This window comes from Protomyctophum parallelum, assembly GCF_964188405.1.
Source record: "Protomyctophum parallelum genome assembly, chromosome: 13".
In the NCBI taxonomy this organism is placed as follows: Eukaryota; Metazoa; Chordata; class Actinopteri; order Myctophiformes; family Myctophidae; genus Protomyctophum; species Protomyctophum parallelum.
Genome location: NC_139708.1, coordinates 48,997,296 through 49,023,005, shown reverse-complemented (window position 1 = coordinate 49,023,005; position 25,710 = coordinate 48,997,296). Strand labels below are relative to the sequence as shown.

The 25,710-nt window shown below is 45.7% G+C and overlaps 1 protein-coding gene across 1 annotated transcript in view; it reads right to left on the bottom strand.

The window, feature by feature from the left end:
* LOC310868737 (protein unc-80 homolog) overlaps positions 1 to 25,710 on the bottom strand; it is a gene marked incomplete at both ends in the record, with an annotated part of 182,345 nt that overhangs the window by 89,618 nt on the left and 67,017 nt on the right. Inside the window, 9 exon segments of the mRNA XM_083779197.1 lie at positions 1,612 to 1,719; positions 6,193 to 6,402; positions 7,021 to 7,118; positions 7,934 to 8,146; positions 8,640 to 8,847; positions 10,956 to 11,089; positions 13,885 to 14,020; positions 15,880 to 16,092; positions 18,505 to 18,677. Of these exon segments, the coding sequence (XP_083635323.1) occupies positions 1,612 to 1,719; positions 6,193 to 6,402; positions 7,021 to 7,118; positions 7,934 to 8,146; positions 8,640 to 8,847; positions 10,956 to 11,089; positions 13,885 to 14,020; positions 15,880 to 16,092; positions 18,505 to 18,677 (1,493 nt within the window).

The following is a 25,710-nucleotide window of genomic DNA, read 5'->3' as shown; positions in this document are numbered from 1 at the left end:
GTCACCTGGTTCTTATTGGTACAGAGCAGTCACCTTGTTCTTTGGTACAGAGCAGTCACCTGGTTCTTTGGTACGGAGCAGTCACCTGGTTCTTATTGCTACAGAGCAGTCACCTGGTTGTTCTTTGGTACAGAGCAGTCACCTGGTTCTTTGGGACAGAGCAGTCACCTGGTTCTTTGGTACAGAGCAGTCACCTGGTTCTTTGGTACAGAGCAGTCACCTGGTTCTTTGGTACAGAGCAGTCACCTGGTTCTTTGGGACAGAGCAGTCACCTGGTTCTTTGGTACAGAGCAGTCACCTGGTTCTTTGGTACAGAGCAGTCACCTGGTTCTTTGGTACAGAGCAGTCACCTGGTTCTTTGGTACAGAGCAGTCACGTGGTTCTTTGGTACAGAGCAGTCACCTGGTTCTTTGGTACAGAGCAGTCACCTGGTTCTTTGCTACAGAGCAGTCACCTGGTTCTTTGGTACAGAGCAGTCACCTGGTTCTTTGGTACAGAGCAGTCACCTGGTTCTTTGCTACAGAGCAGTCACCTGGTTCTTTGGTACAGAGCAGTCACCTGGTTCTTTGGTACAGAGCAGTCACCTGGTTCTTTGCTACAGAGCAGTCACCTGGTTCTTTGGTACAGAGCAGTCACCTGGTTCTTTGGTACAGAGCAGTCACCTGGTTCTTATTGGTACGGAGCAGTCACCTGGTTCTTTGGTACGGAGCAGTCACCTGGTTCTTTGGTACGGAGCAGTCACCTGGTTCTTTGGTACAGAGCAGTCACCTGGTTGTTCTTTGGTACGGAGCAGTCACCTGGTTCTTTGGTACAGAGCAGTCACCTGGTTCTTTGCTACAGAGCAGTCACCTGGTTCTTTGGTACGGAGCAGTCACCTGGTTCTTTGGTACGGAGCAGTCACCTGGTTCTTTGGTACGGAGCAGTCACCTGGTTCTTTGGTACGGAGCAGTCACCTGGTTCTTTGGTACGGAGCAGTCACCTGGTTCTTATTGGTACAGAGCAGTCACCTGGTTCTTTGGTACAGAGCAGTCACCTGGTTCTTTGCTACAGAGCAGTCACCTGGTTCTTTGCTACAGAGCAGTCACCTGGTTCTTTGCTACAGAGCAGTCACCTGGTTCTTTGGTACAGAGCAGTCACCTGGTTCTTTGCTACAGAGCAGTCACCTGGTTCTTTGGTACGGAGCAGTCACCTGGTTCTTTGGTACAGAGCAGTCACCTGGTTCTTTGGTACGGAGCAGTCACCTGGTTCTTTGCTACAGAGCAGTCACCTGGTTCTTTGCTACAGAGCAGTCACCTGGTTCTTTGGTACAGAGCAGTCACCTGGTTCTTTGGTACAGAGCAGTCACGTGGTTCTTTGGTACAGAGCAGTCACCTGGTTCTTTGGTACAGAGCAGTCACCTGGTTCTTTGGTACGGAGCAGTCACCTGGTTCTTATTGGTACGGAGCAGTCACCTGGTTCTTTGGTACGGAGCAGTCACGTGGTTCTTTGGTACAGAGCAGTCACGTGGTTCTTTGGTACGGAGCAGTCACCTGGTTCTTTGGTACAGAGCAGTCACGTGGTTCTTATTGGTACGGAGCAGTCACCTGGTTCTTATTGGTACAGAGCAGTCACCTGGTTGCGGAGGTATTTCAGCATACCGGTGTCCTTCTTGCCCTCGGCGTTGGCCTCGGTCGGTCGTCTCTTCATGGAAGGCGTCCGGAGGCATGATTTATCCGAGCACTGTGGAGTAAAGGACTGGAGCATAAACAGTCTGACAGACGGTAGAGTGGAATACATCTATAATATAGATACATATAATAATAATAATAATAATAATAATAATAACCCATTCTGACCTGAGATCAGATTCATACGAGGTTTCCGCCGGACACACACTGGTCTGATTAACCCATTCTGACCTGAGATCAGATTCTAAAAATGTCAGTCGTTCTTCGATTTTTCAAAAAATAGCAGACCTACAAGCTCGTATCGCGCCACTCGGTGGCGCGATATGAGCTTGTAGATCTGCTATTTTTCAATAGCTAAAGCATGACATGATGCTGACACCAAAATGGGTGCCCGGTCAGAATGGGATAATAATACATCGATATGTATTCATTAATCAGACCAGTGTGTGTCCAGTGGAAACCTCGTATGAATCTGATCTCAGGTCAGAATGGGTTAACAAGAGACGAGAGAGATCCTGCAGGAGAGACTGCAGCCTGCAGCCTCCTGATTGTCATACTGTACAATGTGTGTCTTTTATACAAAAACAAGAGAACATAAATGGAGACGGAGGTGTGGTTAGTGGACAGAGTCAAACACGGATCTATTTAGGAATAGTTCTTCTGACAGGAAACCGACATGGCTGTCCTATACTACTGTGGGTTTGTAGATCTGTAGAGTAGGCAGAATGTCTTTTCAAGGTAAGGCACATACGGGTTATAACTATAAGCACAAGAACAGTGTAGTATTGACACAATCCCATTATATTTAGCCATCCACTCACCTGAACGTTCATCCATTTTACATTCAGCCTGTGTCACATTTATCGTCCTGCTGACAACCGGCCTGTTCATTTACTATACTGTACATGTCATCGTTAGTGGCCATCGTTAGTTGCTGCTTCTATAACCTTTTCTTTTAACTACAGTATCATCATCATCATACTATAATTCTAACAATGTCTGTGTGTGTTTGTGCCAGAAACACCGCCGTAGCTCCTCATTGCCTGCACCAATCGCTCCCACTTTTCACACAGGCATTGACCATATGAATATGGAGGTCTTAACACACACCTCCGCCCCTTAGCGACACCTGCATCACAGGCCACCGTTCTCACCGTTACCCCACTGGCATGCTTCCTCTAGCTACCGCCGCAACACAACAAAGAGTGCCCTATACAATTTGGCGCCGCGTGTGTGTGTGTGTGTGTTGCATCCTTTGGCCGTCTTCTCCTACTAAACCACACCGTTTGCACACATCTCACCATGCACAACACCAACAGCCTGTCCACACCTCAACCACTACTTTGCATTCATATTCATGTCATATTTACAGTACAATACCCATTTACATGAAATGACAACTCATCTCCCCGCAAATCACGTGTCACCGACCAGTGTCACCAGTGAAATGCATGTTGGGACGGACACAGATTAATACTGGGACACAGTTTCCGGCGCAACATTCCCCTTGCATTCTCCAACGCACTTCCCCTTTTTCACACCGCCCCCAGGCAGGCATCAGACCTATGCATCAGACCCACACGAAGAAAACAACTCGGACCCATAGTACAGCTACTCTTGCATCAGTCGACATAACTTCTTCTTTGGGGAAGCATCGTGGCCGGGTTGCGTGGCACAGGCACCTGAAAGCTCCGACAGTTGGACGGAGGCATGTTAACGTGAACACACACACACACACTGTTTCGAGACCACACTGTCAGCGCCCTCCTCAACCACCTCCTTCGCCATGCCATACACATGGGCTACATGCACGCTGAAAGCCTGGACACTGACAACGACAGGTTACAGCCCTGCGCGCACCCAGCGTGGCTGCGTGACACACTGAACAGCACGATCACAACGGAATGCTTATCTGTCGGGGTCTCGGGGTGGCCAAATGGAGACGTTTGGGGAAGACAGATCCCGTGCCGTCGGAAACAACACAATGACAAAATACATACAGACAGATGCAATGACAACGACGCGTTCCTAAATCACACAAAACATCACATTCTTATCCTGATTATATAAAGAACAAACTACAACTTGCTTTGAAGCCCAAAAAGCCAACCTCCGCGTTCACCGTTTAATATCTTATCTCTCCATGGGCAGCAGACGGTGAGCGGTTAGGGACCGTCTACAAAGGGCAACACCGAACTTGGAAAATATCCAATAACTTCCATTTATAGGCAGAATATCACCACCATATTTACATCACACATCAATGGTGTACTTATGATTGTACTACAGCATTTAATTAGCCTATATACTTTTGTGCCCAACCCAACTTCCCAAGACCATCTGTAAACAATTCCCCCCCCCCCCTATCAGTAATGTGATCTATTACATCACACACTGAACACGATTTGCTGTTCATATATTCAGAACGGGTAAGGACTAGTGCCATAAATATAGCAAATCTGATGCACTCTAAAGACGACGTCTTAGACCTCCAATGATACTGCATGGGTAGAGGCAGTCTCCACACAATGAAAGACCCACGCTCCCCACACAGACCTGTACCTGACAGGTACATTTGTGCAAAAAAAAAAAAAAACATGCACATGTACTACCTGCAGGGGTGGCTCGTATATATGGGCAAGGGGGGCTGAGCCCCCCCTATCTTATGGAGTAAAGATGAGAAATTATTATTAAAATGTTTTAGAATAGATACTTTTATATTCTGGTATAATCTAAAGCAGCAACAGCATCAAATAGTTACAAGAAAAACACAAAATAGCCCAAAATGGGCTGATTTATTACAGCCCAAAATGCTTCCATTGGCTTTCATTGCGTTGAATGATTGACAGCTGCCAAGACACGCCTGCTTGGTTTACTTGCCATTGGGGCTACAATCTCTCAGCCCCAGAGCCAATAGAGGGCTGTGCTCAGCCCTAAGGCCCGCCTCAGACCGTGAGGTCATTGGCTATTGACCAATCACAGCACGTGGCCACCTGCTCGTGTGTGGTTGTTTATGATGTGAAAGAAGTAGCCTATTTTAAATGAAATAAGTTTATTATTTACTTTATAATCCGTTTTGTCCCGTGTCCGTGGAGGGGAAAATGAAGTTAAGAGACTGGGAGCATATCGTCCATTTTGGATATAACAAAAGGAAAGGAGACAAAATACGTTTTGTGAGTTTGAAATGCTTGCTTGGGGCAGACAGCTGAGTGAGCTGACCGCACACCGGACCCACAGAAAGGTAGAGTGGTCTGCTTCATTCATCTCACAAAGTTAAGAAACATAATCGCTGGTTTAATCACATTGAAAGTGGCTCGAGCTCTCATTGAGTTGGGAAGAGAGAGAGAGAGAGGCTGTGTTTGTGTGCGTGTGTTAGTGTTGTTTCGGTGCCGTGTGCGTGCGCACGTGCGTGCATGTGTGTGTGCCTTGCAAGTTGCTTGTTTCGAAACGGCACCGACGCGCGCGCGCAACGCAACTGGCGCAAACGGCCCGTTTGCGCCAGTTGCGCGCGCGCGTGTGTGTGCGTGCATGCGTGCGTGCATGCGTACTGTTATTATTAATGACAGTATAAGAGCAGCTATCTGTACATACAAATACAAACAATGTTCAGTGGAGTGTTTGTTGTGGGCATGCACTTCTGTTGTTGTGGAGCATTTGCTGTAACAAAGTATAGGCCTGTAGTAGTGTCATTGCTGTACTTTGATATCTGGAATATGATGCTATTGCTGCAGGTTGAACTAGTTGGGTAGCATAGTGTAATAGATTTTCTGAGTAGCACTGCATGGGTACTGGCTGGGTTGTTGTGGAATGTGATGTTGATGCTGTTGTTGCTGTAGACCAGTATTCTGTGAACATGCTGTAGTATAGGGTGAACAATGGATAGCATGTTTTTGTATTGAGTTGTACTTGAAATGTACTGTAATTCTGCAAACTGTTAATAAATCAATCAGCATATACTATCGTATATTGGCCCGTAGCATAAGATTTCTTCAGCCCCTCCAACCAACATCAGCTAGAGCCGCCACTGACTACCTGTGCATGCAATGCATTATGGCCTGGGTTTCTGCATAGTGCATTTACTACCAGCTAAGCTAAGCCTGCCAATTGTATTTCTTTTACACCTGTTTTAATACTAATGTATTGTTCTGGTATTGAGTGAGAAGAGATTTTGTAACTTTTGTACTGGTTCAAATTTGTGCAAGCTAAATAAAATGAGACATTTACTCTTGGATTTAACCTTTGTGTGTTTAAATCATTCAGTTGATAAAACCTTTACAATTATACAAGCTTTTTACTAAATGTACTCTGCTTTCATGCCAGAAGACTGGAGTAGATCATGCTAAAATTCTATTTAATTGTTTTTAATAAAAATAAAAAACTGCTTTAGAATCGGAAAAAAATCTTTTTGGAATCGAGAATCGGAAAAATTGAAAAGATCGTTTTTGAATCGAATCGTCACCCCAAGAATCGGAATCGAATCGAATCGTGGGACACCTAAAGATTTGCAGCCCTAACACAGACCCACCTCCTTGTTCTTCTTGGCGCGCGGTCCGATGTTGCCGGAGGCGGCGGCGGCGCTGTCGTCCCTCAGGCTGTCCACCGTCTCGCCGTAGAGGAGCTTGATGGCGCGCACCAGGCGGGCGCAGGAGCGCCCGTGGTGCTGGTAGCAGCGCGGCTGGCAGAAGTCCACGTGCGTGCAGATGAAGCTCTGCTGGTTGCACAGCAGGATCATGATCTGGGGCAGAGAGCGGAGAGGAACCACGGAGAGAGAGAGAGAGAGAGAGAGAGAGAGAGAGAGAGAGAGAGAGAGAGAGAGAGAAGATGGTCCGTATAGGGATATCCCTTTGGTCTAGTGTCTCGTCTTTAACCCATTCTGACCTGAGATCAGATTCATACGAGGTTTCCGCCGGACACACACTGGTCTGATGAACCCATTCTGACCTGAGATCAGATTCTAAAAATGTCAGTCGTTCTTCGATTTTTCAAAAAATAGCAGACCTACAAGCTCGTATCGCGCCACTCGGTGGCGCGATATGAGCTTGTAGATCTGCTATTTTTCAATAGATAAAGCATAACATGATGCCGACACCAAAATGGGTGCCCGGTCAGAATGGGTTAACCCATTCTGACCTGAGATCAGATTCTAAAAATGTCTATTACATCCTGACAGTTTCATTATTAACCCATTCTGACCTGAGATCAGATTCTAAAACGCACACACACACGCACGCACGCACGCACACACACACACACACACACACACACACACACACACACACACACACACACACACACACACACACACACACACACGCACGCACGCACGCACGCACGCACGCACTGATGGACATACATGGAGCCAGGACATGTTGCGGTGGTAGTTGTCCTCAGCCCCTCCTGAGCCTGGTCCTTCTGGCTCGATGCTGGGTTCACTGGTGCTAAAGGGACTCCCTGCAACGCAAAACGAACACACACTGGGTTCACTGGTGCTATAAAGGGACTCCCTGCAACGCAAAACGAACACACACTGGGTTCACTGGTGCTAAAGAGACTCCCTGCGACGCAAAACGAACACACACTCGGTTCACTGTGTGGTGGTCCACAGTAGGTGTCCCTGCTGTGGGTCTGGGACAGAAGCCTAGCCCATTCTGACCTGAGATCAGATTCATACGAGGTTTCCACTGGACAGTCACACTGGTCTGATGAACGCATTCTGACCCGAGATCAGATTCTAAAAAAAATGTCAGTCGTTCTTCGATCTTTCAAAAATAGCAGACCCACAAGCTCGTAGCGCGCCACTCGGTGGCGTGCTATGAGATTGTGGATCTGCTATTTTTCAATAGCTAAAGCGCGACATGATGCTAACACCAAAATGGGTTCCCGTTCAGAATGGGCTAGATATACCTATATCCTTTCTGAGTTTGCATGTTCTCCCCGTGTCCCCTAGGGTAGATACCCTCACAAAAACATGCCGTAATCCTGGTCACTAAACTACCTCCCCCTGGCCAGCCGGGGTGCCTGATGGAGGGGAAAGGAACTGGTCGGAATAACGTGTCCCTTCCACGCGCTACGTCCGGCCGGGGAAATTCCCCTCTGTCAGGTGAAAAGAAGCAGCTTGGACTCCTCATGCATAGAAGGAGGCATGAGGTCAGTCCGCTGCCCCCCCCAGGTTGGCAGAGGAAGTGTAGCGCCCAGGATTACATTAGATAATTGGCACTGGGTTACAAAATCGTGGGATAAAAATTTAAGTATAAAAAAAGATATACCTATATCAGTGACGGTGTCTCTGCTGTGGGTCTGGGACAGGAGACCCTCCTCGTTCTCCGACTCGGAGTCCTGCCGGGACATCTTGGTGCTCTTGAGGCTGCCGGCGCGGCGTATGGACGACAGCGACCCGCCCTTCTTCACGCGGAAGCTGCGCGCGCCTTTGATCTGGAGCAGCCGCGAGCCGCCGATTCGGATCTTGCGGATCGCCGGCGCTGGAGAGTAAAAAAGGAGGAGTCAAGTAGGTGACATAGGTCGGGTCGACCTTTTTGGGCCACGCCCCTACGCCCTCTTCCCGTACTATTAAAGGGATTGTGACATTAAAAAAAAGGTTTTGGAATTGTTCTTGTTTTTTTTTAGGTTTTCTAATCTCAATTGCACCCAAAAAACATGAACTTTTAACATTCAGTAGATTTTCTGTGATCTGGGGTTTTCTGGCTCAAACAGGTGCTCTGATTTGCCGGCAGTAAGTGACATCACTTACTGCAAATCCCATATATGTCCATAATACGTTAATACGTTACCCTGAGGAGCTTTAGTTTACAGTAGGAGGATAATACGTTACCCTGAGGAGCTTTAGTTTACAGTAGGAGGATAATACGTTACCCTGAGGAGCTTTAGTTTACAGTAGGAGGATAATACGTTACCCTGCAGAGCTTTAGTTTACAGTAGGAGGATAATACGTTACCCTGCAGAGCTTTAGTTTACAGTAGGAGGATATATTATATACGTTACCCTGCGGCGGCTCCGGGGCCTTCTTCTCGTCCACGGCGGAGTCAGACTTCAGCGTGTGGCTGCTGCTGTTCAGGGAGTCGTGTCCGTCCTCGTCGTCCAGGATGCCGGCGAAGCTGATCTTCCTCTCGTAGCGGTGCCGTCCCAGCTCTGGGTCCAGACGCAGGCGACAGCTGTCCAGGTCCTGCAAGACAGACAGCATGTCAGACAGACAGACAGACAGCATGTCAGACAGACAGACAGCATGTCAGACAGACAGACAGAATGTCAGACAGACAGACAGCATGTCAGACAGACAGACAGCATGTCAGACAGACAGGGGTGGAAAAAGTGCATATGTGAAACTAATTCGCTGCCGAGATAGTCTTTTGACACCTTTTCGCGCCTTTTACGGTGTATATATATATATATATATATATATAGTTATCCTGAACCATTGCGGCTCAAAAATCAGCCGCTCATGAATGAAGTGCCTGGTGCTGGGAGTCTGGTGCAACGCACAGGTCCTGGTGCTGGGAGTCTGGTTCAACGCACAGGTCCTGGTGCTGGGAGTCCGGTTCAACAGACAGGTCCTGGCTGTATACTCCTGGTGAGAGCAGGAGGAGTGAGACGTAGGAGGGGCCCGGACAGGAGGCAACCCACAGAGCCTAGTCCTTCCACGCGCCAGAATGGTACCTCCCAGTCCCGGCAGAGTAGTTCGGGAGTGGCGGACTGTGTGGCCCTGGTCTTTCCCTAGTGGGACTGATCGAGGGTAGCTACTGGGACGTACTGTAAGTCGGGACTTGATCACCCCCGGCTGGGTCAACCTGAGTGAGGGGTAGAGCCCTGCACGGGCCTAAAATATAGGCCGTGGAGTTAAGGCCCGTCCGGCCTTAAAGCCCGTTGGTACAGTCCAGAAACGGCCCGGGCTCCCGGCCCGGAAGCCCGACATATTTTTATTTAATATTTCAAGCATGCGTGCCACCGCCGCGGTCGCTCTATTGGTGCACGCTCTATTAGCGGCAGCGACTCACAGCTGCACTATATCGCTCTGATAAACCCACAACAACAAGAACAAGAAGTCAATAACACACAGACGTCACACTAAAAAGTAGCCTACTTAACCCATTCTGACCGGGCACCCATTTTGGTGTTGGCATCATGTCGTGCTTTAGCTATTGAAAAATAGCAGATCTACAAGCTCATATCGCGCCACCGAGTGGCGCGATACGAGCTTGTAGGTCTGCTATTTTTGAAAAATCGAAGAGCGACTGACATTTTTAGAATCTGATCTCAGGTCAGAATGGGTTCATCAGACCAGTGTGTGTCCGGCGGAAACCTCGTATGAATCTGATCTCAGGTCAGAATGGGTTAATTATAGTTTTATACAGTAGCTGCGGCATTGCGGCAAGCTGCTGCACGTGCACTGTCAATCAGCGCAACACGTTGTGAGCTTGCAGATCGGCTATCGCGGACTCACGCTGCATTATAAAACCCAGAGTAGACGGACAATAATAAGAACACTTACGTTATGTATCTGCAGTTTCTGCATTGTACAAATCCAACTTTGTTTAGTGTGGTACTGGTAATAATGCTCCCGCGGTATTTAATTTGTTTTTATTGCGGACTGCGGATCTCCTGAAATGAATTCTGTCAGAGGAGAGCCGTAGCCTAGGCTACTTACTAGTACTCGATGTGTGTGTGTGTGTGTGTGTGTGTGTGTGTGTGTGTGTGTGTGTGTGTGTGTGTGTGTGTGTACAGCTGCGCTGCACAATAATTAGGAGAGAGAGAGGACGAGAGTTTATAGGCGCGGAGCGATCGAGAGAGATGGAATGTAAAACACGTTGTTTCAAAGTCTTTATAGTTTCGACCAGATTTTAGTGTGCTTGTGTGTGTGTGTGTGTGTGTGTGTGCGTGTGTGTGTGTGTGTGCGTGTGTGTGGTGTGGAGGGGTTATTGTCACGTCACTATGGAGTAGACAGCAGCATGCTGCCGCGCTGCTGAAGCAAGTCCAGTCTGGGTGAAATTCACATCGGAAAATTTAAATAACGGCGCCAGAATGGTACCTCCCAGTCCCGGCCCTGGGCCCGTTGGGCAGTGACAAAGTCGGCCCGGGCCCCGGCCCGTTTTGGTGGGCCGGGCCGGGCCCCGTCGGTACCCGACGGCCTTGCAGGTCTCTAGTGAGGGGTATGATGTTCGACAGACCCGAAACCCCGATGACCTTGGGATGCATCACTGAGGATACGTCCCAGGTGCATCCATGCAATGTTTTTTTTTTTTTTTCGCAGTATTTTATCGCATAACCTCTACTAACCACTAGGGGCTCTGTGCGCGGCCGTGGTAAGACGGGGAAGGTCTCTCTCAGGAAGGTCGTGATCTCCAGCAGAAGCTGGCAGGCGGCCATCTTGAGAGCAAACGGGCAGCCACACTTTGTAGGGTTGACAGTATCTATATGTGGAGAAAACAGACACTTTGTAGGGTTGACAGTATCTATATGTGGAGAAAACAGACACTTTGTAGGGTTGACAGTATCTATGTGGAGAAAACAGACACTTTGTAGGGTTGACAGTATCTATGTGGAGAAAACAGACACTTTGTAGGGTTGACAGTATCTATGTGGAGAAAACAGAAGGACGAAAAGCATCAACAATCTTTTTTTTTGTATATATTTTTTTTATCCCACGATTTTGTAACCCATTTTTCACCCCTGTGTCAATCATCTAATGTGATCCTGGGCTCTACACACCCTCCACCAACCTATAGTCCCCATATATGGGGGACATGGGGAGAGGACTTGAACTCATGCTTCCTTCATGCCTGAGTGTCCAAGTTGCTCCTTTACACCTGACAGGGGGGAGTTTCCCTGGTTGGTAGCGCGTGGAAGGAACACGTTATTCCAACCAGTTCCCTTCCCCTCCATCAGGCGCCCCGGCTGGCCAGGGGGAGGCAGTTTAGTGACCAGGATTACTGCATGTTTTTTTGTGAGGGTACCTACCCTAGGGGACACGGGGAGAACATGCAAACTCCACACAGAAAGGCCCTTTCGCCAACCCCGCCTTCGGGTATGGGCATCTGATCCAGCATCAACAATCTAATGAAAACTAAATCAATCAATGATAAATCTATTCATCATTGATTACAATTTACAATGTAGGCATTTAGCAGACGCTCTTAATCCAGAGTGATTTACAGTAAGCAAGAGCAACACATGGTAACACGACAAATACATAAGACAATTAGAAATGGTCATCAAAGATCATGAGAAAGTTAAGAACCAAAAAATGGAGTGCCACCCAAAAAAACCATGATCATCAGGTATTATTATATAAAGAGGAAGACATTTTTCAAAAAATGTACAGTATTTTTTCAAATGTCATTTTTGGTGATCCACCTGAAGTGAAGCCGCACCCACAGCTGTTGTTGTATGATAAGGGGGGGGGGTGGTTAGGGGAGGGGATGGTATTGTTTTTTTATATTTTATTGGTACGTTTGACTGTCAAGGTTTCAGCCTCCAGGAAGAAACCTTGAATATAAAAAAGTAGATATGGCCGATTATAATTAATCGGTCTGATTGATTAACGGTGCCGGGATTCCTTCAAAATAGGAGCTCTGGGGAAAGACATGGCCTGCTTTTACTCTGAAACCCCACCACCCGGTAACGATTGCTATCGTTTGAATTCATACAATATATGATCCAAAAAGTGTTCATATTTTGCGGGAGAGACGGATGAGGAGCAGAAATGAAGCGCTATAAGCGTATATCGATCAGTTCAAAACCACGGAGAGCGGCCCTGGATTAGGAGAGACGAGTCATCCTACCCGCCGCGCTAACAGGCTAAGTCAACGGTAAGCTATAACATGAGCCCAGAGCGTATAGCATACGGTAGCCGAAAGGCGAACTGAAAAAAAAAAAAAAAGGAAAAGATTCTGAATATTCCTCTCTCGGGACACGTCCTATACGGACGGAAACGGTTAACCGATGCCGATGAATCTAAAAACAGCTAGAATCGTCCGATACCGGTGTGTTTGCCGATGAATCTCCCATCACCAGTTCCCACACGTTGTACGGCCTCAATGGGTTTAACTGCAGTTGACTTACTGTCGTCTAGATAGTCCTCCTCCTCGCCCTCTTTCTTTGGTCTCCTCCTTATAGATGTAACCTACTTACTGTCGTCTAGATAGTCTTCCTCCTCCTCCTCTTTCCTTATAGATGTAACCTACTTACTGTCGTTGATGATAAATGCTTTTATGTGATGTATTCCCATGCTTTTGTTCTTGCTTAAATGTAAATCGCTCTGGATTAAGAGCGTCTGCTAAATGCCTAAATTGTAAATTGTAAATTGTTGTCTAGATAGTCTTCCTCCTCGTCCTCTTTTCCTCATAGATGTAACCTACTTAGGGCCGATTCATACTCCTATTTTACCTCTGTTTCGGCGCTGTAGTGCCGAAATGATTTTGGCTCGTCAGAAATTTTCAGTAGCACCGAAGAGCCGACTTTAGGACGGTACCCGTCCCCCGAACCTCAAATGACGTCAAATTGTAGGCTCTACAGCGCCGAACCGACTTTTATTCGGCTCTAAAATAGGAGTATGAATCAGCCCTTACTGTCGTCTAGATAGTCTTCCTCCTCCTCCTCTTTTCCTCATAGATGTAACCTACTTACTGTCGTCTAGATAGTCTTCCTCCTCGTCCTCTTTTCCTCATAGACGTAACCTACTTACTGTCGTCTAGATAGTCTTCCTCCTCGTCCTCTTTTCCTCATAGACGTAACCTACTTACTGTCGTCTAGATAGTCTTCCTCCTCGTCCTCTTTTCCTCATAGATGTAACCTACTTACTGTCGTCTAGATAGTCTTCCTCCTCCTCCTCTTTTCCTCATAGATGTAACCTACTTACTGTCGTCTAGATAGTCTTCCTCCTCCTCCTCTTTTCCTCATAGATGTAACCTACTTACTGTCGTCTAGATAGTCTTCCTCCTCCTCCTCTTTTCCTCATAGATGTAACCTACTTACTGTCGTCTAGATAGTCTTCCTCCTCGTCCTCTTTTCCTCATAGATGTAACCTACTTACTGTCGTCTAGATAGTCTTCCTCCTCCTCCTCTTTTCCTCATAGATGTAACCTACTTACTGTCGTCTAGATAGTCTTCCTCCTCCTCCTCTTTTCCTCATAGATGTAACCTACTTACTGTCGTCTAGATAGTCTTCCTCCTCCTCCTCTTTTCCTCATAGATGTAACCTACTTACTGTCGTCTAGATAGTCTTCCTCCTCGTCCTCTTTCCTCAGCCTCCGCTTGGTCTCCTCCTCATAGATGTAACCCAGGATGTTGGCAGGACTCTCGCTGTCCAGGTGGCACAGCTCGCTGAGACGTGTGCCGATCGCCTGATCGCACGCACGCACGCACACACACATGCACACACGCACGAAGCCCAAAATATATACACTTCATTAGACACTATACAAACACACCTAATCTTAGACTTTACTCTAAAGCAGTGGTAAGGGTTATAGTTAGGGTTAGTGCTAGTGTAAAGCAGTACTGGTTAACCAACCGTTTCAAGCTCAAGAGCCCATTTTTATACCCAATATTGTAAGCCATGGTCTACCACTAAAATATGTTAAAAGAAAATAATAACTCTGGTCACAATTGCAATTTCTGACAGGCTTAATTCATGTACACACATGTTTTGTTGTTACCTCTGCAAAGCCCTCTCTGTAAAGCCCCTCCCCCCCATGTAAAGCGTCTTTGGGTACTCAGAAAAGCGCTATATAAGTTTGAGATATTATTATTATTATTATCATCATATACACACAAAGACTAGGGGCTGTATTTTGCGTGTCTTAAGTACCAGGTCTTATTCCCTAACTTTAGTAAACTAAAGACCTGGAGGCGTGGTCAATGCTCTTTGGCCACTCAGAATAGCCAAATGGCATTGATCACGCCTCCAGGTCTTTAGTTTACTCAAGTTTGGGAATAAGACCTGGTACTTAAAGGACCACTTCACCACTTTTCAACCTATCTTCATATAATAGGTCCTCACTAATAATCTTGAAAAAATGGCGCAATTTTTTTCTACTCAGTCTGTGTCTCATAGGAGGGCCGTGGGCAGTTCAGAAACCATCTTCCAGTGACATCATCGATGGGGAATACAAGCTAATAAAAACTGCAGGCTTTCTAGTCCTGAAAAGTTGCAATGCGAAAATGGAAGCCATCGTTCTCACGATAATGAAAATCTAAACATTTTTGTAAAAAAATCTTGTTTAAAAATGTTTAATGTTTAATGATGATGTCACTGGAAGACGGTTTCTAAACTGCCCACAGCCCTCCTATGAGACACAGACAAGTAGAGTAGAACAAAATCGTGCCATTTTATCATGATTATTAGTGAGGACCTATTATATGAAGATAGGTTGAAAAGTGGTGAAGTGGTCCTTTAAGACACGCAAAATACAGGTACGCAAAATACAGCCCTAGTAGTTTAAACCAGTTAAGACGCCTGAGGGCGTTAAGCAACCTCGAGGTCACGTGCACGCATCCGCCACACACACACACACACACACACACACACACACACACACACACACACACACACACACACACACACACACACACACACACACCCCAGCCCTATATATATATATATATATATATATATATATATATATATATAGAGCTGGGACTCGATTAAAAAAAAAAATCTAATTAATCAGAGGCTTTGCGATTAATTAATCTAGATTAATCGCATATCAATATTCAACCCAAGAACAGCGAGAAACCTTTTTTTTAAATGTTTTTTGGTATCCCAGTGAATCAACGAATAGTGACTACAGGATACCACTCATTTTCAACATTTTACTGTCATTAATATACCTGTTGTGGAAATAATAATAAAAAGTCACCCCATTCTGTGTTGCCTAGAACTGGAGGTCTGAAAAAAAAATTGTAACAGTAACTAGTACATCTCAGTGACATCACAAAGCTGTACTTACTTCATATTGTTACTGTTTTTTGTCAGACCTCCAGTTCTAGGCAACACAAAATGGGGTGACTTTTTATTATTTCCAGTTTTCAGTACTATAGAAAAGCGCCCAGTGAGAAATGTTCCGCGGTGAAAAAAAAGGTGCGATTAATTTATCTGTAGTTAATCGCGATTCATTTTTCTGTAGTTAATTAATCTAAATTAATCGCAATTAGTCCCGGCCCTAATATATATATATATATATGCTACAGATCAACTCACGTCCCCCCACTGGCAGAACTGCTTGGCGGCGTTCCACTGCAGCTTCTGGTTGCGCTTGTTTCCCGTGACGGGGGAGCGCCCGCGGGACAGGCCCCTCTTGGTGATGTTGACGTGGTGGCCCTTCATCCACTCCGGCCAGTTGCCTCGGTTGCAGCGGTGGACGAAACGAGCGCACTCCAGGAAGAGGGAGGCGCGCGCCACCACCGGAGCTTCCTGGAAGGAAGGGAAGGCCGCGGGCAGAGCAGTGTTTGTTTGTGACAGCAAATCATTTAGGATTTTTAGTTTTAGTCATACTGGACTGTATTTTGCGTGTCTTAGGTACCAGGTCTTATTCCCTAACTTGAGTAAACTAAAGACCTGGAGGCGTGATCAATGCCATTTGTGGCTATTCTGAGTGGCCAAAGAGCATTGATCACGCCTCCAGGTCTTTAGTTTACTCAAGTTAGTCATTTTACAATTAGTTGCATGCTGAAAATAGACGATCTACAAGCTCACAACGCGTCGCAGCTTGTAGATCGTCAATTTCTTTTCTAAGTGAAAATATTACGACGGCATCAAGGCCCGCCAAAATAAATTTCAGTCGACTAAATCAACCGTAGATTTAGTCGACTAAAATCTTATGATATTTAGTCGACTAAAACTAACACTAAGACATTCCGGGTGTACTAAAAATGTGACTGAAACTAAATGAAAACTATATTCAAGAGACTAGGGGCTGTATTTTGCGTGTCTTAAGTACCAGGTCTTATTCCCTAAAGTGGTTAAAAGCTCTACTGTATGAGGCGCCACGGCCGCGTCCTCAGGTCTAAGGGGTCCTATCCGTACCAGGTCTACCAGGTCTACCAGGTCTACCAGGTCTACCAGGTCTAAGGGGTCCTATCCGTACCAGGTCTACCAGGTCTACCAGGTCTACCAGGTCTAACGGGTCCTATCCGTACCAGGTCTACCAGGTCTACCAGGTCTACCAGGTCTACCAGGTCTAATGGGTCCTATCCGTACCAGGTCTACCAGGTCTACCAGGTCTACCGGGTCTACCAGGTCTACCAGGTCGTATACGTACCAGGTCTACCAGGTCTACCAGGTCTAACGGGTCGTATACGTACCAGGTCTACCAGGTCTAATGGGTCGTATACGTACCAGGTCGTACCAGGTCTACCAGGTCTACCAGGTCTACCGGGTCTACCAGGTCTACCAGGTCTACCAGGTCTACCAGGTCTACCAGGTCTACCAGGTCTACCGGGTCTACCAGGTCTACCAGGTCTACCGGGTCTACCAGGTCTACCAGGTCTACCAGGTCTACCAGGTCTACCAGGTCTACCAGGTCTACCAGGTCTACCGGGTCTACCAGGTCTACCAGGTCTACCGGGTCTACCAGGTCTACCAGGTCTACCAGGTCTACCAGGTCTACCAGGTCTACCAGGTCTACCAGGTCTACCAGGTCTACCAGGTCTACCGGGTCTACCAGGTCTACCAGGTCTACCGGGTCTACCAGGTCTACCAGGTCTAACGGGTCGTATACGTACCAGGTCTACCAGGTCTACCAGGTCTACCAGGTCTAACGGGTCGTATACGTACCAGGTCTACCAGGTCTACCAGGTCTACCAGGTCTACCAGGTCTAATGGGTCGTATACGTACCAGGTCTACCAGGTCTACCAGGTCTACCAGGTCTACCAGGTCTACCAGGTCTAACGGGTCGTATACGTACCAGGTCTACCAGGTCTACCAGGTCTACCAGGTCTACCAGGTCTAATGGGTCGTATACGTACCAGGTCTACCAGGTCTACCAGGTCTAATGGGTCGTATACGTACCAGGTCGTACCAGGTCTACCAGGTCTAATGGGTCGTATACGTACCAGGTCGTACCAGGTCGTACCAGGTCTACCAGGTCTAATGGGTCGTATACGTACCAGGTCTACCAGGTCTACCAGGTCTACCAGGTCTACCAGGTCTACCAGGTCTACCAGGTCTAACGGGTCGTATACGTACCAGGTCGTACCAGGTCTAATGGGTCGTATACGTACCAGGTCGTACCAGGTCTACCAGGTCTAATGGGTCGTATACGTACCAGGTCGTACCAGGTCTACCAGGTCTACCAGGTCTACCAGGTCTACCAGGTCTACCAGGTCTAACGGGTCGTATACGTACCAGGTCTACCAGGTCTACCAGGTCTAACGGGTCGTATACGTACCAGGTCGTACCAGGTCGTACCAGGTCGTACCAGGTCGTACCAGGTCTAACGGGTCATATACGTACCAGGTCGTACCAGGTCTACCAGGTCTAATGGGTCGTCTACGTACCAGGTCGTACCAGGTCTACCAGGTCTAATGGGTCGTCTACGTACCAGGTCGTACCAGGTCTACCAGGTCTAATGGGTCGTCTACGTACCAGGTCGTACCAGGTCTACCAGGTCTAATGGGTCGTCTACGTACCAGGTCGTACCAGGTCGTACCAGGTCTAATGGGTCGTCTACGTACCAGGTCGTACCAGGTCGTACCAGGTCTAATGGGTCGTACCAGGTCGTACCAGGTCTAATGGGTCGTACCAGGTCGTACCAGGTCTAACGGGTCGTGTACGTACCAGGTCGTACCAGGTCGTACCTGGTCTAACGGGTCGTATATACGTACCAGGTCGAGGGCGGCGGCCAGTATGGAGGCGTCCGGGATGGTCCCCGGCTCGCAGCAGTTCAACAGGAACTGGAAACGCTTCATGCCCTGCCGGATGGCGGCCAGGTTCACCACGTTCTTGTTCTTCATGGCCTCCTGGCTGGCCGCCAGGCGCTCCTGGAAGCCGTGAGGCCCTGGGGGACGACAAGGGACGGAGGGAGGAAGGGTTGGGAGACGAATGGAAACGGAGGAGGTCATGGAGAGAAGAGGACAGGAGGAGAAGAGGACAGGAGGAGGAGAGGAGAGGAGGAGAGGACAAGAGGAGGACAGGAGGAGAGGACAGAACATACAGAGGTGTAGAAGGAGAAGAGGGGAGTAGAGGACAGAGGAGTAGAGGACAGAACACAGAGGTGTAGAAGGAGAAGAGAAGACAGAACATTCTGACCTGAGATCAGATTCTAAAAAAATGTCAGTCTTTCTTCGATTTTCTCAAAAATAGCAGACCTACAAGCTCGTAGCGCGCCACTCGGTGGCGTGCTACGAGCTTGTAGATCTGCTATTTTTCAATAGCTAAAGCATAACATGATGCCGACACCAAAATGGGTTCCCGTTCAGGTTAAACGGGGGGTGTAAGTGATATATATATTATGTAAGAAGAAAACTGTTTTTTTTATGATGATTAAAAGCTCTATATTCCAATAGTAATCACTGAATTTTATTTTACTATTGATATATATACTCTAAGGGCTCCCACCCTCTCTTCAGCTCTTTAGTAAACTGGAAATACATTTTAACGTCAATGCTAACTTCATTCAACCAGAGGAGAGAACTCCACAAAGATTCAAATTTGATCGTTATCAATGAAGACGTGTTTCACGTCCAATGCCCCTCGTTAATTCTGTATCCGCGATAGAATAAAATAGGTATTGCGACCTGAAAATGTATTACTAAAGAGAGAGAGAGAGATGTTACTGAATAAACAGAATGATTGCCATCATAATATAGAGCTGTTTTTTTACAATACCACTTACACCACCTTAAAAACAAAAAGCAATACAGAGAAAATCTATTTCTTCAGGCCCAGAGGGGACTTAACATTAGTATAACAACACTGTCATCCAGAACACTGGACAGAAAAGCCACTCAACAAAGGATGCTGAGGGAGAGATGGACCAAAGCTACAATATGGCTGCTTTTCCACTGAGGTTACCAACTCTCCATCAAGTCCATTCAGAGTCAGACTGACTGAAATCCAAAATGAATTAGTACAAATTGAGTGTGCAAAACCATACCTACAGTAGGTAGCCATTCAGATTGTCTGAAATCCTCTTTAAATGCTTTAGCTTTTGCGAATATTGGAAAATGTAGTACTGAAATCAACCAGCAGGTGGAGCAGTTGAGTATGTTTTTATAATTGGTCTGAACCCTGCACTAATAGATTGCATGTGCTAATAAAAAGTATTTATGCTCAAATTTTTAAATTATATAGTTATATATGTTATATAGCCTATAAAAGTTTAAGGGGATATGATGGACATATAGTGCCCTGATATAAAATACCAATGTGAATATGTGAATCAAATCCCTAGGAAGGTGATTAAACAAAGGGGAATCACCCTCCCCTATTAATTAACATCACATTTACCTCATTATTATTTATTCCTAACTTTAATCTGGTCGCGTTTTTAAGTGATGTGAGAAAAACTTTCCGCAAAAATCGCGAAAAATCATTGCATGCTCTGAGGTTTGAACTCACGGCCAATGCGTAAAATGGACTCGCAGTCTAACGCCTAACAGATCAAGCTATTGAAACTTGTGTAAACAAGAGCTGATTTACAGGCTCAAAGGTCTTGTACATCGCATAAAGTATGCATAGCTGGATAATGGACTCGTAGTCTAACGTCTAACACAGTAAGCTAATCGTCAGTGTGACATATATTGTCCAGTGCTTACAGCGTGTCAGAGAGAGAGACGAACACGCGAAGCAGTATCGCATTTATCAACTTTTCGCTGCACGCCTCACAAGGCTATTGGATTTATTTGTGCTTCGTCTTATGTAGCCTACAGATACATAAGGCTAGCCTATCTAGTGAACAATTATTTTCTCTCCAATTTATTTACAGTCTCGGCCGCTGTGTGAAGGCAGTCACTCTAGCAGAGGTGTCTGACAACACTGTCTCTCGCCTGCACTACGCCCTTCCCCCAAAATCTAGGGGTTTTAGTGTAGTGTCTCAACCTGTGGTTTAACACCTCAGTCTGCCTACAGTATAACCGGTGTTACAGTTTGACTAGTTCCTGGTTCATCTGGTGCCCTGGGCTGGATTTGCGCGTGCATGAGCCGTCTTTCACAGCTGTCTCATGAAGGGGGCGGAGCTATCTTCTATCTTCTCGGAGCGGAGCTATCTTCTATCTTCTCATTAAATATCCATCCGATTGTTTGTGGAATCTCACTTGTATGAAACAGTGACAACATGCACTTATAAAACACAGTTAGAATGATGAAAATAAAAAATAAATGAAAATATCTGTGGGAAGTGGGATTCGAACAGTCTGAGTGAACCAAAATAACCTTGGAAGCTGTGCGCAAGCCACTACACTATGATGCGCTGACAACTGTTGTAGGAAACGATCTATTTGATCTTATGTGTGTCTGTCCAGGCGTGAACTTGGTAACAGTATAGTCACAGCATGTCATTTCATCTTGTGACTCTGGTTTTTTAACAAATATAAGCACTCCGTTGAACTGATCAATGAATAGCTGTAGAAACAAGTCAATGATGTTGCTATAGTCACATCATGAAACACAAAGGGCCGATTCATACTCCTATTTTAGAGCCGAATAAAAGTCTGTTTAATAGGCTCTGTTAAGCCTACAATGTGACGTCATTTGAGGTTCGGGGGGCGGGCCCCGTCCTAAAGTCGGCTCCTCGGTGCTACTGAAAATTTCTGACGAGGCGAAATCATTTTCGGCAATACAGCGCTGAAACAGCGGTAAAATAACTCAACGGAGTGCTTATATTTGTTAAAAAACCAGAGTCACAAGATGAAATGACATGCTGTGACTATACTGTTACAAAGTTCACGCCTGGACAGACACACATAAGATCAAATAGATCGTTTCCTACAACAGTTGTCAGCGCATCATAGTGTAGTGGCTTGCGCACAGCTTCCAAGGTTATTTTGGTTCACTCAGACTCAGACTGTTCGAATCCCACTTCCCACAGATATTTTCATTTATTTTTTATTTTCATCATTCTAACTGTGTTTTATAAGTGCATGTTGTCACTGTTTCATACAAGTGAGATTCCACAAACAATCGGATGGATATTTAATGAGAAGATAGAAGATAGCTCCGCTCCGAGAAGATAGAAGATAGCTCCGCCCCCTTCATGAGACAGCTGTGAAAGACGGCTCATGCACGCGCAAATCCAGCCCAGGGCACCAGATGAACCAGGAACTAGTCAAACTGTAACACCGGTTTGGCGAATTAAGCCCAGACCCCCGGCCATCTCACTGATCTCTCGATATGTCCCCCCACTCCCTCTCTCTCTCTCAAGACAACAACTTCCCTTTCCCAAAACGTAGAAAAGCTTGTAGAAGGTAGATTGGCTATTTTCTCTCTCTCTCTCTCTCTCTCTCTTTCTCTCTCTCTCTCTCTCTCTCTCTGTGCAATGTCCCCATATACCGCAAGACGGTATCATGTCATTATAATGTGCTCAAAAAAACTTTTTGCTGCTCACATTAGTTGCGGTGAGAGCGCCGAATATATATTTAAAAAAAAATCAGAATCTGTGATTTTTTTCCGATTCCGTCCCGTTAGGTTAGATAAGAAGCAGAGAGAGAGAGAGAGAGAGAGAGAGAGGTGAATGGTGGCAAGGAGCCAGCTCTCTCGTGTGTGTGTGCACTGCTGCGCAATGTCACAGACGCGATCAATAATATATAGCATAAATAACAGGCAAAATATAACACTTTCCCTCTATCTGTGACTGTGATCATCTCCTCACACACATAACTCCTCTCTCGTTCATGCACGCCTGCTCAAATTAGCAGCAACTGTTTGCGTAAATGATTTTATAGTTTTGTATAGTGCAAGTGAACTTTGTATTTTATATTTCAGTTTGTTTTCCAATATTCACAGAAATAAATGCAATGCAAATTGAATTCATTGAAATGAATGCGTGTCTTTTTTTATTACATAAGAAGCAATTAAAATAGCTTGTGTTTAAGTGTGGGGGCCAGACCTTATAATATACCATATTATATTTATTGGCTACTAGTTAGCTAATAGTTTATTTCCCCTCTGTGTCAGAAATCTGTGACATTTTACCATCATTTTACCGATTCCGTCCAATTAGGTTAGTTAGGCTGAAACCCCTCCTATTTAAATAAACGGAGAGCGGCGTTTAATCTATATTAATCCATTTCACCACTAATATGACTGTAAAATCCGGGATTCGAACTCGGGAGCTACAAAAAGAAGTAGCCTACGCTTAAATCTAAAGCACTGACCACTCGGCTACGACGACGCCTTAACATAAAGATAGAGGGCATGGTGCATATAAAGCACAATGGTTGTGATCATGTTTTAAAAAAAATCGTTCCTGTGTTGTGTTGTATAGAACAACACAAGAACGCTGGTGGAATAAATGTATTTTTCACGTCACGTCATTAACAACTATTAGTGTTATCTTACATGTTTCTACAACTTGTAGAATATATTATTATTAGTTGTTAATGACGTGACGTAATAAAAAGACCAACCACCAAAGTCATTATCTCTCTCTCTCTCTCTCTCTCTCTCTCTCTCTCTCTCTCTCTCTCTCTCTCTCTGTCTCTCTCTCTCTCTGTTGACGCTTTCAATTCAAAGGGCTTTAATGGCATGAGAAAACATACTTACATTTCAGTGGTCTCAGATTTTTATATAGCTCTCTACTCCCCCTAGTGGACATAATATATACATTGTGAAATGCGCAGATCACACAGTCCTCTCCAAAATGAATGAGACGGAATCAATGGCAGGCAACTGTATATTAAATTGTTCATAGGGTCGATATTCGTCTTTTGCAGAAAACTCAGGGAAAGATCGGGTAAGTAATCAACTGGGGAACTATTAATTATAACTAATTCAAGTGTTAACTATTCACCATCATGTATACTGCTGGTGAAAATAACAAGATGTGTGATAAATATGACAAAAAGCCACTCCGGTGGAACGGTTATCATAATATTAATGTACTTATATAGATCCTATAAACAATGATATCATTCATAATTAACGTTCCAATGTTGGTGCTCTGGCTCATGGACTATATAAGGAGGGAACCGGTCCAACCGTGGTGGGAAGGAGACCTATACGTATGTGTTGTCGCCGGACAGTTTGTTGTGTTTCCCGCTCGTGGGAGCATATCGGACGACACGTCACCACATTAACCCTTGGCCTACAATTCACGGAAAAAACAGAATTAATCTAAAAATCTAAACCTCCCGTTAACGGAAAAAACGGAATGACAATCAATATCAGTTATCGGGGGGTCAAAAGATCAAAAATTAATATTTTTTCGCTAATATTAATATTTTTGGATGTAATTTACCAAAAAACGGCCGAAATCCGCGTGATCGTGCGCTATCGTGCGCTATCGTGCACGCGCGCCGTCTCTATGTGCGTCGCTGTAAAAAATGTGATATTTTGCGATCTTTTGGGGTTGATTTGAGGTTAATTTGACTTAGTTGTGAAAAATATAGCATTAGCTTAGCAATCCGGACCAGCCAAGCTATTGACTAGGGTCAAAATACTACAGGATGTTGTTGATCGTTGAACCGGAAGTGACTTAGGAAGATTTGTCTATTTTGGCCAAAATCAGCGTAATGGTGCTTTCCCGCCATCTGGTGGCGAATCGAGAGAATACACTATCAATGAACAAAAAATGAAAAAACATCTTTTCAAGCCACCAGATCTTTCTTGTATGTTAAAACGATGAATTAAAAATATGCCAATTTGTTACCCAAACAAAAAAATTGGGACTGGCAGTCCAAGGTTTAAGAGACGACATACCACCACCACAACACGTCACCACATTGAGACGCCATGCTGTACCACAGAGGCAACACAGAACCGCAGAAAGATGGTTTGTTCTTCCCAAAACGAATCACCCCCTCCCCCGATAAGAAATAATGACATTATTTTGGCGGGCGGGGGAAAAGAGTGGGGATGGTCAGAGTGGGTGGGAGGGAGGGGTTGTGTGGTGGGGGGGGGGTTCCTCCGAAAAGGTTTCAGGGGTCTGCAAGCCTTTTTCAAATGAACTGCCATGTTTTCATTTTCGTGATAATAGTCAGTGTGCCAATGTATTTTGCCCCTCAGAGATGGGCAGTATTTGAAATACATGTATTTGAAATACGTATTTGTATTTTGTATCAAAATACATTTTCAATGTATTTTGCCCATCTCTGCCTACTGGTTAGAGCATGAACTGCATGCAGACCGGTGGATTTTTGACAAGGAAACCCTGTGCATATGACATTTAACATCGAGCGCTCGGTTGCACTTCCGCATTTGCCGAACAAAGTTTGGTTGGAAAATGCGGAAGTAGACGGTCCTTCCGGGTGCTTCAAAACGCCACTGAGCAACTTCCACTGAAACGGATAATAGCTCCGGTTCAGTCTCTATCCTTTTATTACTCTATGAATTTTACTTTTTTTGGAATATTTAATTTTAAAAGAAAAAAATCACACCCATGTGAAGTGAGCTAGGGGCACTCTTATCACCGTACATCACCTTGACGTAAAATAGACACTATGCCGATTTGCTCAGACACTATGAGGTAAAATTCTATCAATGGGAATTTAATGTCAATGCTAATGTCAATTCAAAAACGTCTCAGTCTCACACTTATGCGGGCGTGCCAGTGATCACCCTCCCCCTGTGCCAAAGTCGGCACCCGTGCCTATGGTTGCGTACCCCTAGCTGATTGCATGCAGGCCTGGAGCTCAGAAGTATTGACGACGCGATGGGCAGAAACTGAACAATAATGGTGGTAAACCAGCAGATAAGGCAGATTTTACTCTGAAAAAAAGCCCCCCCCCCCCCCCCCATAAAAACCGGGAGGCATAATCTTCCGTTACTACCTTGGTTAAGTCAGAAATGAGGACGGAACATTGCCGTTTTGATCAAAACCATGGAGAGCGCCGTAGATCTAGAGAGAATTAAGAGACAGTTTTGGTCGTGGACGT